At 41.8% G+C, this 16,228-nt stretch overlaps 1 protein-coding gene across 3 annotated transcripts in view; it reads left to right on the top strand.

The window, feature by feature from the left end:
* The window catches only part of TEX2 (testis expressed 2), a 126,633-nt gene that overhangs the window by 70,111 nt on the left and 40,294 nt on the right, over nt 1-16,228 (top strand). For all 3 annotated transcript variants that reach the window (XM_081933578.1, XM_081933576.1, XM_081933577.1), the window contains exons 2-3: nt 238-1,835; nt 15,719-15,919. In XM_081933578.1, coding sequence (XP_081789704.1) covers nt 264-1,835; nt 15,719-15,919 — 1,773 coding nt within the window. In that variant the 5' untranslated portion in view covers nt 238-263. The remainder of the gene's footprint in view (nt 1-237; nt 1,836-15,718; nt 15,920-16,228) is intronic.

Raw genomic sequence — 16,228 nt, 5'->3', positions numbered from 1 at the left:
CATCAATAGGGAAGCCAGATTCATTTAACAACTGTGTTACTAACTTAACTACAGTGATTCACTTATCAATTGTGTCAAGAAGGGCCATAAAATGGGGCAAAATTCACTTAGCAACTGTCTTAGCAATAGAAATGTTGGGCTCAATTGTGGTTGTAAGTCAAGGACTATCTGTACAAGTATTATCTTGTGTAACATTTAAAAGTTTCAGTCTAATTTATGTTTGGCTTCCTCTTCTAGACCCTGGTGTATCTCTGGGACCTGCAATGACAAGTCTGAACATTAGCCATGCAGAGAAAACCAGTGAAATGTCCTCAAAGCAGCCAGCGCCAAAAGTGCAGGTTCAGCGATCCATTTCCCGAGAAACCATCACCATTCATTTCTCGGCATTTGGGAAGGAGGAGGAGGAGGAGGAAGAAGAAGAAAAGTGTACGGAGTCTCCTCCTGAGACACCTGATGACCAAAGCATTGTAACTGCACTTGAAGCTAAGGAAGACCTATGCTTTGATCATGGTGAGCAGAACTCTTTTGTTCCCACTACCTCGCTTTTTGTGGCTGCATCTCCCACAGTTCTGCCAACTGAGTCCCAAGGGTTTAGTGTGGTGCCATTGGCTGCATCACCCTCCTCAGATTTGGGCCAAGCCTCTAGCCCACTTGGTGTGGCATTGCCTTCAGAACTGAGAACCAGCCTTTCATCGTCTCCTTTGTCCTCCCCTTCCAAGTCACATGTCTTGTCTAGCACGCCAACCACTGTGACTAGCTCAAAGCCTTTCATGAGCTTAGTCAAATCCCTTTCCACAGACATTGAACCAAAAGAGCCGTCTCTACCCACGAGACACAGACAGTTAATGAAAACTCTGGTGAAGTCTCTGTCCACAGACACTTCTAAGCAGGAACCAGAAACGGTGTCGTTCAAACCACCTGACTCTAAATTGAACTTGCACCTCTTCAAACAGTTCACCCAGCCTCAAAGCACAGGTAGTGATTCCAAAACAGCTCCCTCGTCTCCCTTGACATCTCCGGACACTCGCTCCTTTTTTAAAGTACCCGAAATGGAAGCTAAAATTGAGAACACAAAGAGGCGATTTTCAGAAGTGATTTATGAGCCTTTTCAGCTCTTCAGCAAAATAATGAGTGATGAGAGCAGCAGCCACAGGCCCAAAGCTTTATCTTCAAGTGCTTCAGAACTCTCCAGTCTCTCCAGCTTAAATGGACATTTGGAAAGCAATAATAACTATAGTATAAAGGAAGAGGAATGTGATTCGGAAGGAGACGTCTATGGAAGTAATTCTAGTGTAAATAAGAGTACCAAAACCCAAGCCACTGAAGGACACGCAAAAGAAATTGAGCCTAGAAGCTCCCCGTTCTTAAGCACAAAGGATTCTAGTTCTAAGACTTCTCTGGTACTTGAACGTTGCTCCCTGTCCGCCCTGGCAAGTAAGGAAGATGAAGAGTTCTGCGAGTTGTATTCTGAGGACTTCTGCTTAATAGAGGATGACAGAGAAAACCAACAATTGGAGAGCCTGGAGAAGATAGAGGTACAAGAGGAAACTTCTACACTAATTAGAAGTGAAGGTGGAATTGAACTACCAGCACCACAAGTTAGGCTTCCGATGAAGACACTGTACTTTCTCACCATGTCGATCTATGGTTACCTTATACTTCCTCTCCCTAGTTACTTCAGTGGACTTTTCTTGGGAATTGCTATTGGATTTATTGTTGCTACCTGTGTAATTTGGCTTTTTACACCAAGTGCTACAAATAACAGGCGATATTCCAGTTGGAACAGCCAGCTTAATGAAGAAGTTCTGGATATTGAGGAGCCTGATATATTTAAGGTGAGTCACAGCTTTGCCTTGAAACTTCTGTAGTTGCATACATTGTTCAGACATGAATTTATTAGCAAACAGTATTGGGATTCATTTAACTCAGTGTTGAATTAAGACGTAGAGGGGGATGCCAATTTCTTGCTTGAGCTGGTAGATTGTGATGAATTTAATTAATAAGGTTTTCCCTCAGAGTAATTTGTACATTTATCATGCTATGGTTTGTTAGCGGGAAGATTAATGAGGTCAAATGATGGCTTTTCTGAGATGTATATTGTAATATACAGATTTCAATGTGTTAATCAAACCTCAACTTTATTATTTATTTATTTGACTCAATTTATACACCATCCAACTCCCAACAACTCTGGGTCATCTCACAAAAAATATGAAAATTATTAAACAATAATTTATTTATTTATTTATTTATTTATTTATTTATTTATTTATTTATTAAATTTGTTAGCCGCTCCCTCTCCACAAAGGGACTCGGGGCGGCGTACAATAAATAAAAACACATATTATAAAATTACACATTGTACGGAGGAGGTATAAAACAATACAGTCATTATAATAACATAGAAATATTAAAATAAGTTAAAATTAAAACCCCAATGGAGATTACAAGTTTAAAAATTGCCAGGAGGAATAAAATGGAGCTATGGTTGAGCCAGGCCTGCTAGTTGAAAAAGGTGGGTCTTGAGTTTTGAACGGAAGGAGCGGAGGTCGGTGGTAATCCTAATATCCGGGGGAAGGTCATTCCAGAGGGCTGGGCCCATCACAGAGAAGGCCCTACTCCTGGGCACCGCCCTCTGGCACTGCTTAGTGGATGGCACCCGGAGAAGTCCCTAATAACAAGGCCACAATGAAAGAAGAATCAAAAAGGACAAAACAAGCAGCAGCAAACATATCCATTCCACAAAAGGGGAACCACCCCCCTTTTCTAGCCAAAGGCCTAGGTAAAGAATCAGGTCTTCACCCAAAATGCCCATCTAGAAGTTGGGAGAACCTCATTCCAAAGGGCAGGTGCTATGAAAGAACAGGCTTTCTTCCAGAGTGCTGATAGGTGACATGGTTCAATTGAGGGAAATAAAGTTTGCCAATCCTGCTGGATCAAAGCACCTCTTGTAGGTAGGGCAGGGATGTCAAACTGGTGGCCCGTGGGCTGGATGCATCACGTGCAAGCCACATCCACCCTGACTCCACCAAGGGAAAACCTCACATGATGTCACATGACATGATCGAGTTTGACACCTGTGTTGTAGGGGATAAACAGTGCCTCAGGTAACCAGGCTCTATGCCATGTAGGCTTTGCACATAACAACCAGTACCTTGCCTTGCACTGGAAAGCAAACAGGCAATGAGTGCAGCTTGTGGAATGGAAATGTTACATGAGCAAACTAGAGTGCCTTGCAATAGTAAAGCAGCGAGGTGACCAAGGTGAGTAAGTGACTGAAGGGCCACCTGATCCAGGAAAGGGGGGCACCGGATAAATTCGAGCAAAGGCCTTCCTACCCGCAGTTTCTCTCTGCTCAAGAAGCAGGAACTGCGAGTCCAGGAAGACTCCCAGATCGTGTGTCACTCTCGAATGCAGAAGTGCTACCCCATGCAAGCTTAAAGATGGTACATTCTCAGACCTTGGTGGTCCAAATACCCACAAGCATTATGTAGTCCTTGAAGTATGACCCTAATGGAGCCCGCCCATTAGGGTCGTAAGTCAAAACTGTTGTAAAATGAATAAGCCTCATTGTTACAACCGTGCTCATTAAGCAAATCAACCATGCCATTGGGTGAATGAAGATCAGGCTTGCTGATTGCTTCAGTTCGTTAAATGACCTGTGCGATCATTAAATGAACCAAGAGGTTTAGAGATTTTGCATGGTTCCTGGTGTGGAGCCTCTGGGGGAAACCGCTTCTGCCTGCCTATCAGCTCTTCTGGCAAGGCAAGGCAGCCTTCTGCTTCCAAACCGTAGGGCCTCCACCCTGGACTTAAATTGGGGTGGAGCCTCTGGAGGGAACCACTGCCACCCAACCATCAGCTGTTCTACAAGCAATCTACAATAGTACACACTAATCCACAAAGCTAACACAAACACAGTAAAGTAGAATGCAAAGGAAAATTCTGGTGAGTGAGAAGTTCCCTGAGGATGGGCTCCAGTACAAGTCTGAAAGCTCAAAAGATTAAACCTCTGATCTCGGTCACTGACATAGATTGGATCCTGCAAAGGAACTTTCTGCAAGCAATCTCAAAGCACATGCAAACACGAATGCATTAGAATGCAAAGGAACTTTACAGTTATTGAATCTGCTTTCTCTAGACGCTGGCTATTATTTCTGGAAGTAATTCCAAAGCAAACACAAATACAGTAATGAAAAAAGTCTTCAGCTTTGTAAAATGCTTACAAATAAGCACAGTATTTTGTAAAGTACTTACAAACACGCTCAGCACTATAATGTAAAAGAAAATTTTAAAGCACTTACAAAAGCAATTACAGTCCTCCAGTCCTCAAGGCAATAGCAACGAAAGAAGCAACAAGAACAGCCACAAGAGATTCACTCCTCTAGTCCTCCACAGGGCATCAATGAGGAGAAAAATAAAAGCATGCTAGCTGCAAAGTCTCTGATGGGGGAAAAATGCACACAACCACATGGATCTCAAAAATCGCCTGTTGTAACCACAGGTGATTTCTGGGTCCCAAAAGGAGTTGCAGATTTAAAAATGGCTGCTACCTCAGAAGTGACTGAATCCAGGTCACATGACTGCATAGCCTTCTTGTTGGTTGCAATTTTGAACTCCTGTTGTAAGTACATTTTGAGGGTGCATTCATAACTTCAGATAGTCGTAAAAGGGCCGTCGTACCTCGAGAACTACCTATACTGATGAGACCAAATCCAAAGCAGTAGATGATCTTACCCAGAAATTCCATATACTGTAGATATAGAAGAAGGAAGAGCGAGTAAAATCCTCCAGTGCCCTAATATCTAAATGGTTATTGGGAGAAAACAGCAACTTGATGGCACATAATTCCCCCACAGAGGAAAGGCGTGGAAAAAAATCTATTCCCCCTTCAAACAACACTGGTTGAAATCAGCCCCAGAGAAAAGAAGCAAACCACTAGTGTTCCCCACCTCCAGTCCCCAGAGGATACTATAGTCATGAAGTAGTGAAAGCCAATGAAAGATCAAGGAGAACAAGGATGGATGTACCACCTCCATCTGACATAGCTAGATACCTAACTGACAACAGTGCTTGGTGAATGGCTTCTGAGCAATCTCTCCTTTGTTGCTGATCCATGAAAATAGAGTGACAGACAGAGGTGGTATTCAGCCGGTTCTCTCCGGTTCGGGCGAACTGGTAGCGGCAGCTGTGGGAGGCTCCGCCCACCCGCCCCAATGTAATGCACGAGCGTCTGCACATGCACGCGCTCACATTTGTGAACCGGTAGGGAAGGTAAGTTAATCCCACCGCTAGTGACAGAAGACATGCTTAGAGCAACACTTGTGTAAAGAGAAATGATGAACTTAACTGAACACGGATAAGAGGTCATTCTAGCATTTACTGTGGCAGTAAGACCAGTAAAACAAGCTTTCTTCTCCACTCTTACTGCATTTATGAATAACTGAACAGCATTAAAGAGACTCAGTCCCTGTTAGGAAAACTGAGCCACAAGATTGTCTGCTGGGCCACTGAATGCTATCAAAACAGGGGGGATGAAAATTGTTAAGACAGAACTCAAAGGATTTGGAAGTTGACTTGGAAGGTGGCACCCCCCCCCCCCCCTAAGCAGAGCTGACCCATAACCTGGGGGGATCTGCTTTAACTTATGGCTTCTGCTTGAACAGCAGGCTCAGGCAATGGCCAGGGAGGCCTTTTGCACAGTTGTATTTTGTGTGTCAGTTGTGATATTTCCTGAATCAAGAGGCTTTACTCTCTTATGCCCTTGTCACCTTACGGCTGTGATCTACATGGAACTCTCTTGAAGACTGTTCAGACGCTTCAGTTGGTGCAGCTCAGAGTGGCCAAACCAATTATGGATGTTTTTATCACGTAACGTTGCTGCTATGGGAGCTGCAGTTAACTTCTGAATGCCATTCGGTGGGCTGATTATAAGCTTTAAAGTCCTGTATGGCTCAAGGCTTGGACAGACTACCTTCTTTGAGTTGAATTTGCCAACCCAGTAAAAACTGGGAAAGACAGCTTGTTGAGAGCCCCATTATTGAGGGAATGTCATCTCCAGGGATTCTCAGCTTGAGCCTGCTTGATGATGTCCCTCCTGTTCTTACTACGTTGCTGGAGAGGCGTAAAATATGGATCTTCAAAAAAGCAGTTGGATACATAATCATTGCTATCATGCTATGTTCACATGGCAATACATCTACTGATTGGTTATATTCGTACTGATTTTTGTTTCTCATCTTGTTAAATATTAGTGTCTTATTAAAATGTAGTGTAAATCACATGTTCTCTTGAAATGGAATGGCTTATACACTGAAGTAATGGATGGATGGTCTAGGTCAGCAATGGCAAACCTTTTTTGACTCACGTGCCACAAGTGGGGGGAGCGCAGGGGGGGTCGTGTGCGGGCGTGCCGCACCCATAATGCAATGCGCGATCCCCCCCAGTGTGCATGCACGCACAACACGCGACCCCCCCATTTTTACATGCTTTTTTCGCCCTCCCCAGGCTCCAGAGGCTTTATAGGAGCCTGGGCAGGGTGAAAAGAGCCTCCCCCCCCGAGGCCCTCCGGAGGCTTCAGTGACCGTCCAGAGGCTTCCGGGTTGCTCAGAGGGTCGTTTTAAGCGCTCCGAAGGCATCAGGGAAGCCTCCGGATGGTCCCTGAAGCCTTCGGGACGCTTAAAACCACCCTCCGAGCAAACTGGAAGTGACTTCCGGTTTGCTCCGAAGGCCTCAGGGAAGCCTCCGGATGGTCCCTGAAGCCTCTGGAGGCCCTCTGGGAGGGCGGGGGAGGCTCTTTCGCCCTCCCCAGGCTCCTATAAAGCCTCTGGAGCCTGGGGAGGGCGAAAAATGGCTTTTTAAAAGGTGAACTCAGCTGGCCGTGTGCATGCGCGTTGGCCAGCTGACAGGGCAGCGCTTCACGTGCCCTGAGAAATGGCTCCACGTGCCCTGAGAAATGGCTCCACGTGCCACCTGTGACACGCGTGCCATAGGTTCGCCATCACTGGTCTAGGTTTTTCCAACTTTTTAAAGTATGAAAATTCAATTTCAGTCACTCTCCATGCATAACCTTCGCTTTCCAACAATTTTCTTAGTATTCATATACTTTTTCAGATAAAAATGAATGCTTATGAAGATGCATCTCTCTTTTTATTCAATTTTTTTTTATATAAATCGTTAAGCATAGCTTTATCCCAACCTGTTTTGGGACTTCGCACTCACTATGTTTTTCTTTAATATCCCACAAAAAATAGTACAGCTTTTTGTTAGCTTGTCCTTCCCCCTGTTCATTCCAAAACCTCAGATTAAATAGAATTGCATATCAATTCACATTCAAATTAGACTCTTTTGATTAAATATTTGGGGGTCCCAAGTTGCCGCCAAGTAGAATATCAGTAGTCTTTAGAGATTATTTTGGGAACAATACTGTTTTTCACAGCATTTAATTCTTGATTCCTTTATTCATATTAGATTTTTTTTTCAAAAAAAGATTTATATTCCTAACTTGTGACTATATCATGGTAACAATATGGCAAAATAACAGTATTTTGGCAACACACAAGTTGTTGTATTTAGATTGGGAAATTCTATGGGATGCTAAATTGAAGTGGACTAGATCTAGAAGAGACAGTGACTACTGATTAAAAGGAAGGGATTTCGAAATAATTTATGTAAAGAATGGGCAAATTATAGCCCTCCAGATGTTGCTGAACTCCCAATTCCCAGCAGCTGCAGCTAACATGGTCAATAGTTAGAAGTTCTGGAAAGTCTAAGACAAGAAACATCTGGAAAGCCACACATTACTCACTCTTAATTTACTATAATTATAACTCACATAGTGTAGTATAATATTTGAAAAAATGTTTTTAATAACTATTTTTAATAATGTACACTTCTTAAATGATGAAGACCTGTGCAAGCATAGGCATGAATTTAATTTGTGTACTGAAAGTTAATTCCAGTATTTCTTATAAAAAGGCTTAGAATCTTTTCTTCACCCTCAAAAGACTGTTCCAGTGGTGCCCATGATTTGATTTTTAAGAGGTTTATGCAATTTGTATAAACGCATTGTTCAGTTTTCCATGTTTCTGTGATAAGCCTGGTGTGCAGATTTGCTGGGGCAGCAAAATAGAAAGTTCTGCCTACAAGAACTACAAGTATTCCAGCATACTTTTTTAATGTCTAAAATGATGGTGTTTCTTTTTGATAGATGTGAATTGCTATTAAACTTTATGAAAGAAAATGTAAAATCATGTTTTGCCTTCGTGTTTCTTTTCTCTGTATATATCTTAAACACTTGTTATTGTACATGCTCTATCATTAACAACAAGGTATTCCCCTCAGGTTTTGTATCTGCTATGTATCATATCCTGTTGCTCTCTCAACTTTGCTGTTGTCCTTTGTGGTCGGAGAGTATTGTCCTCTCATCACTGTGGAAGTACCATGGAGCTATTAATCTGGACAGCTTCTGTATATACGTAGAAGTACTGCTGTCACCAGAGGTGGGTTCCTACCAGTTTGGATCTGTTCGAGTGAAAAGGTCTTAACTCGGCCGGCCATGCCCCTGAACCGGTTCTATCGGCGGCGCCATAAGGACTGCCATCTTGTTTTTGCTTCTGCGCATGCGCAATTTTTTTATTACTGTGCATACGCACATAGCGCAGACGCTCCCAAAGGGCGTCCCTGAGCGAACTGGCAGTAACCGAAGCCAGAACCCACCCCTGGATCTCACATACATGCAGCCAAGAGCTGATACAAAGGAGCATTTATTTATTTAATTTGACAGGCATCCCCTCACTCCAGTCAACTCAGGTCAGCTCAAAGCATAAAAACAAAAAGAGCAATATGCAATTAAAACTAGCATGCAACAGTAACAAGATCGCCAACAACACAAACATGTCCAACACCCACAAGGAGTTCCAACCACCAAATGTTTGGGAGAAGAGCCAAGTCTTTAAAAGCCTTTGGGATATTGTCAAGGATCTCAGGACGAACCTCATTCTGGAAGACAGGGACCATGACTTAACTGAAGTGTTATGGGTGCACAGCTGATTAATGTACAATTGCCCTACTAGTTAGGGAATTGATGTTTCTGGTTCTTTTTCTGGAATAATTCAAATTGAACTCAAGGTTTACCATATTTTTCGCTCCATAAGAAGCACTTGTACATTTCTTCTGTCTTTGTTATTGCCTGCGTCTTCTGTCTCTTTTCCACAGTGCAGGAGTTAATAGGTAGAGCTGATAGGTAACAGGTAATAGGCACATGAGAGGATACCTATCTTTGGTCCTTTCAGGTTCCGCCTGATGTTTTGTTTCTTGTTTTCCTCCTCTAAATCTAGGTGCGTCTTATGGTCAGGTGCGTCTTATGGGGTGAATAATACGGTACTTTACCATAGAAAATTAGTAGCTCTGTAAATACCCTATAAACCAGCGACATGCAGTCAGGTGAGGCAGGGGAGGCACAGCCTCACCACTGTCATCATGAAAAGAAAAAAAATGTAAAAGGAAAAAGGCGAGAGCTGAGGTCAGGCTGAGCTAGTTGCTGCCTCACCGTGGATGACTCTGCTTAACTGTTTAAAAAAGCCTCTAAAAAGCGCCCTCTACTATGAGGCAGGAGAACTGCATGCCTCATCTAGTCTGACTTTAGGCGTTTTATGATCACTCGAGCAGAGTTAAGCAAGGGTTAAAAGCTTAAAAATTCCTGAGGTAGGTGAGGCACGCAGTTCTCCTGCCCTATAGTAGAGGGCGCTCGTTTGGGCGGGGCTTCTTCAGAGGACCTGAGGCAAGAGCAGAGTTGAAATCCTCTCTGAAACAGCTGGAAAGGTACGTGTGGGTCGGAGGGAGGGGGAGGAATTCAAACTTCATCCTCCTGGTGTGGGGCTTTGGGCAAAGGCTGGAGGGAAGGACTCTGGCTCACTTGTGCTCTCCCTCCCCAAGTGTAGTTTGATTGCAGGCAGAGCCACATTGCCTTTTCAAACCTGTAATCAGTGAAGCTGGGCTGGATCCTTCTGGGCTGGGGGAAAGTGTGTGTGCTCCAGTATGGCTCTTTGACTGGCTTCCTGCCTCCTCCTGTGGTCTCCTCTCTGGTGCTCTTCCCTACAATCCAACTTTGTATGTGTGTTTGTTTGAGAAAGAGTGAGTGAGAGAGTGGGAAGGGGGTAGGAGAGATAGTCCAATCCAACGTGTGTGTGTGTTTGAGAGGGGGAAGGAGGGAGAGAGGGAGGGAGGGAGGAGGGGAAGGGAGAAGAAAAAGAAAAAAAAAAGAAGGAAATTTATTTCGCAAAGGAGAAAAACAAATGCTGTCGCATGAACTGAACATGCCTGGCTGTGGAATTCTGGGAGCTGAAGTCCACAAGTCTAAAAAAATTTGAAACCCACCACTGTGTCAGTGCCTCACCAGCCATAAACCTCACCGCACATCACTGGTTATAACAGACAAAAAGAATTAATGAAAATTAGAAGTTCTATAAATTAATGAGTTAATTTGATATACAGGCATACATAAGCAAAGAAATAGGATGAAGCCACAATAATTTACCATCCAGCACCCACTCTGAGGTTATTCTATGGATTCTAATTATTTTAGTAAAGACTGAAAGAAAGAAAAAGTTTACCAAATAATAACATGAAGAATTCTAGGGAAATATTTTGGCTTCATAGCTGCACAGATGGTTGTTGTATGGTTACTGATAAAAAAAGAGAAGGGGGGGGGGGGAACAGAAGGGAAAAAGCACAGTAGAATGACCTTTAGCAGAGAAAGAAAGCACAATATTTTGTTTCGTGTCAGTGGACATTGTTGTGCTTTTTTATATCAAATCTTGTGTGAAGCCCCAAACCCTCAAATTACTATTGACAAAAGTTCAGAATGCTGTTAAACTTTTCTTGAATGGGTTTGCATAATATTTCTAAATTGGTTGTTTCCTGGAGCAGGTTTATTAGGATTACATATGTCATTTGGTATGATTCATGTATCCTTGGAGAATAATCTTTTCCTATGGATGGTATATTTACTTGGATTGTGTGGCATTTTGCATACCTTGGGGGAAAAAAGCGGGTCAGAATATGCAGGATATGAATGTACTGTAGTAACTCTCTGCAATTCTTTTAAGATGAATGTATCTTTAACCTGGGATTACTCATATTGAAGGAATGGCTAGTTTAGAAATTCCCAAAATTGGGACACTCTGCCCTACATACTTTGGACCATTTTTTGACCTTTCCATTCTGAGCATCGCCTCGTTTTCACATTACTGCTAGGCAGTACACACTCTTGTGGGCTGGTGATTTTGGGAACTGTAGCTTAATTTATCGGTAGTCCTTGATTTACAACAGTTCATTTAGTGACCGTTCAAAGTTACAACTTTTCACACTTAGACCATTGAAGCATTCCCGTGGCCACGTGATCAAAATGTGGATGCTTGGCAACTGGCTCATACTTACGACTGTTGCAGTGTCCCAGGATCACGTGATCCCCTTTTTGGGACCCTTCTGACAAGCAAAGTCAGCTTCGTTTAACACCATGTTACTAACTTAACAATTGCAGTGACTCACTTAACAAATCTGGCAACGAAAGTCATAAAATGGGGCAAATCTCAACACATTTCTCACTTAGCAACATAAATTTTGGGCTCAATTGTGGTTGCAAGTCGAGGAGTACCTGTATATGGTAAACACCAGTTTAGAGGAATATATAAACTAAACCACAACTTTAGATCCTGGCTCCCCCACTTTTTAAACACATTCAGGTTACATTAAGATAAAAGTTTCCCAGCATCACTGATTATTTACTACTGTGGCTGTTCCTTCATATTTAATCCACTAGATTAACTGTGTGCAGTAGAACTACTCAAGCAAAGTAGCTCTTGATAATTGAAAAGAGCTGTAGCAGCCCTGATCCATAAGTGTGTAAATAAATTGTTTGGCATATGGCCGTTGATAAAGAGCACCAACTGGTTCTGAAATTCAGAATAGTACTGATAAATGCAACTGTTGTAGGGGAAGTTTTCAGTTGAAACTAGGTGTGGCACTGCAAGGAAAAAAACCTGATTCCTTGTTCCTTGTAAGGATGGTTTGTAACCTTGAAAGAGATTATGTCCAGGAAGTAATGGAGCCTGGGTGGGAGCAGACCTGACTTCCGTTGTTCAATCTGTTATTGATCAGTTGCCCAGGGCCACTGACAGATCTGATAGGGCTAAGGGCTCCCAAATGGTCACCCTTGGTAACTTCTCAAGCACACCTGGAGGCAGGTGGGAAAATGCTACAGTTCAGCTTTAATTGTGCAATATAGTCTTATCTGTGGAATATGAGGTCCTAAACATATTGTTGGAAGAAACGTCCTTCTGGGTTCAGTTCCAAGTGGGGAAAAAGACACTGGAAACATGGAGGCTGCTTGGAAAGATGGTTTAATGGTGGACAGAATCACATGGCTTGAGCTCCTGAACAGAAAAGGGGGAATCACATGCTTCCAGATGTTGGGTGAAGGAGAAAAGAGAACAAGATGCTGAAAGTTCCTGGCTTTATACTCTCTGTTCAGCCCCACCTCTCTGTTTCCTGTTCCTGTGTAAGAAATGTATTCTGATTGGTTGTCAGACTCCCATGGGGCCATGCAAGGGCAACTCTCTAGGCTGTGTTTTGAGTCCAAGTTTGGTTGAGCATTGCTTCTTCCCAGATGCCATGTGGTACGTTTCTGTAGAAGGCTAATCCTATCTTTGTTATGCAGAGTAGACTAGCTCAGGGCCCCTAATGGCCCATTGAGAAATGTGAGGGCTATTAAGAGTGAGTCTGCCTAAAACATGTTTCTCCATTTATTATCCAGGGAAATATAATATTCTGGAAAATATTCAATATTTCCCAGGATATTTCATTTTTTCTAGGAGAGCGGTCGGATTTTAACTTCCTATAATATAAAGGGGGAAAGATGTAGGAAAAAAAGAGGTACAAAAGTGTGAAAGTATAAAGGTTTGCTCCCAAATCTGTCAGCAGGATTGAGTTGCCTGAATTCACATAGCGCCAGAAACACAGGAAACAAGGCAATCTTTATTTTGTTGAGTCAGATTGGTTTGTTTTTGCTCTTCAGATTTTATTTATTTTGGAGGTTTGTAGTATAACTATAGGGATTCCTCAAATTTACAGACCCTACAGCACCCTTTCCAAGGAACAGTCATTAAATGGTCATAAGTCAAGGACTACCTGTAAACAGTTATTTCTGAAAATTCTTATTTTAGAATTAAATTAGAATTAATAATTATTTTAGAATCAGAACTGAGAAATTTTGGAGGCCTATAAAGCTGGATAATACGCCATAGCAGCTCTTGGAAAACGGCCACCAAATTAGCGTCAGATAAGCCATTGCTTCTGTGCTGCTGGCAAATGAGTTCTCTTAACATAACAGGATAATAAATCAATAGTTCAGCATGTGGTTTTTCTGTTATCTAATTAAATATAAGGACAGCCAACAATATGGAAAACAGGCAATGAGAGAGGCATGTCTAAAAGGTGTGCCTCTATATAGAAGACTGACTAGTCTTATATCCTGTAGTAAAATGATATACTTTTATGGAATTTTTCTTCTTGCTCTCAGAAAATAAATACTATACTTTTGTAATTGATTATGAGTTATGCGACATAATACAGAGGCATAGAATTGCTTCATGCATGAAGGGACTATTTTACATAAGTATAGAAATGCAGCAAGTTGTGTGTAGCAAAGAAAGAGCCTGCTAATTTAATTACAATCGTTGTCAATTCCTTATCTGTACAATATTTTTGTTTTTAAACAGTCCTATATACACTGCAGCCTGACGAAGGAGTCCTATTATGCTTAGGATCATACTGTATTGTTGCAGAAAATGACAGGCTTTAGACTTCTCAGGATACAGGAAAAGTTTATTTGGCAGCCAGGTGCTAACATTGCAAATTCTGAACAACCTTTATTATCGAAGCACGCATTCTTATACATTCTCAAAGACAGTGTAACACGGAAACACTTTACTCGTTTCTTATTGGTTACCTTGAGGAAAAAGCCTTATAAGGAGATGGGGGTCTTACTTCTCCTTTTGTTACAGGTATGGACTACGTGCCATTAACGAACTTTAATTGAACCTTGTGGTTTTGGACTTTTGACATAGGGACATTTGCTGGAACACGTTGTGGTTGAAGGCTGATGACATTTCCCTGTCCCTTTAAGCAAGCTTCTAACTGTTCCTTTTATGCCACGTCTTCATTCTTATATTTTAATCCATATTTTATTCTACTTTAGTATGACTTAAGGCAGAAGGGCCAGTCACAGTTCATTCTCTAGCACCCTCATAATGCACTACCAAATTTTAGTAACAAACTAGACCAATTTTGGCAATGAATTTCTGAATCATTTTTAGAGTTTGGTATGGTCTTAAAGTAAGAGTAGTTTGCCCTTGCAAGAACCCCACTCTTATTCCCACTCTTAACTAGTATATTCCAAAGTCAAAGATTTCAGCTGCATCTGTTTGAATGGTATCATGGAATTAGTGGATGACCTCATGTACAGCAGTCATTCATCTGGCTTTTGTAACACTGCTTATCTCTAACATGAATGAAAATGGACATACAGCTTGCCTCCAGAAGTTGTGAATGCCCCAACACTGGAAGTCTTTAAGAAGATGTTGGATAGCTATTTGTCTGAAACGGTATAGGGTTTCCTGCCTAGGCAGGGGGTTGAACTAGAAGACCTCCAAGGTCCCTTCCAACTCTACTATTGTATTGTATTGTATTGTATTGTATTGTATTGTATTGTATACCATATTAGAATTGCATGTCAGGGGTGTTTGAATAGCATGTTAAGGACAAGATATGACATATACAGGGGAAGTGAAAACAATATGTGTAAGAAATACAGTTCTTGAGAATTTGGAGTGCCAGGTATCCTTTATATAATCTTCCTTCCCAGTACAGCTATTGAGCTATATCCTTGACTGATTCATGACTTGCTAATTAGGAAGAAACAAGCAAGCATTCCATATACACCATCTTATGCCATCCTTCCCTGTCTATCTCAATCCAGTTTTGATATTTTAAAATCTATCTCTTTCCAGTAATTATAGAAGAAGTGCATTCAATCTGCTCAGGGGTGGAGTGCTGCCGGCATTACTGCCAGTTTGGCGACAAAAAAATTTGCACACACACTTTCGCTTCGCTCGCACGCACGCCAAATGCACACACTGCATGCATGCAGGCCTAAAAAGGTCTGGGCATTCACACAATGTTATAACAGGGGGGAAAAATTGCAATGAAGATTGTTCTATGCATGCGCAGAACCGAAAATCAAGATGGCGGCCCCGCCAATAGAACTGGTTCGGGGGCGTGGCAAGCCAAGTTACTACCTCCTTGGCTAAACCGGTCTGAACCGGTAGGAGCCAACCTCTGAACCTGCTATGAAATACAGGTATCAGCGACTCTTGTTCTGACAAACACAGTATATGTACAATATATTTTTCCAAAGGTAAAATAAACTTTTTTTTGTTGGGAATTCTTTTAGGTCAGCATTCACTAATCAAATGTCCTCTAGATCTTTTGGAAGACTTTTGCTATGTGGGAAATGTGAAAGTTACAATCTTAACTCAAACTCAACTCAACTCAACTCATACACCCAACTGACTAAAATGATTCAAGATGTCAGCAATCAACACCTTTTACTAATTTTGTCGTAAAATGAAAAATCTCTTCATTTCTTTCATTTCTGTAGGGCTGGATGAATGAGATCTATAATTATGATCCAGAAACCTATCACGCTACATTGACGCACTCTATTTTTGTGAGACTGGAAGGAAGCATCCTGAGACTTTCAAAACCAAACAAAAATATTTCCAGAAAAGCTTTATACAATGAAACCAAGCCAGACGTTACCTACATTAGTCAGAAAATTTATGATCTTACAGATAGTAAGGTGAGTTCAGAATTAATAATTTATATCTGGCATTGTTTGGATTTCTGTTCTCCTTTCTATTCTGTTTTCATCTGAATTATTGCAGTTGACAGCTACCAAGTATAAGATCTGTGAACCTTGGAGAAATCATTTGTCTATAATTTATAGGAATTCTCTGAATAATATCTTCTTGCTAGAGGATCCCTGCCTCTTCACACTAAAGGGGAGGGGAAGAATGGTGGATAGGAGGAAATCATCCTATTGAGCGAAACTCATTAGACATAAACCCTTTTGTCTAATTCCCAGAATTATTGGTACTGTTTTAATGCC

The sequence above is a fragment of the Natrix helvetica genome (assembly GCF_964273705.1).
Source record: "Natrix helvetica genome assembly, chromosome: 1".
Classification (NCBI taxonomy): domain Eukaryota; kingdom Metazoa; phylum Chordata; class Lepidosauria; order Squamata; family Natricidae; genus Natrix; species Natrix helvetica.
Note: the sequence above shows the minus strand (reverse complement) of the source record. Positions and strands in the feature narration are given on the sequence as shown.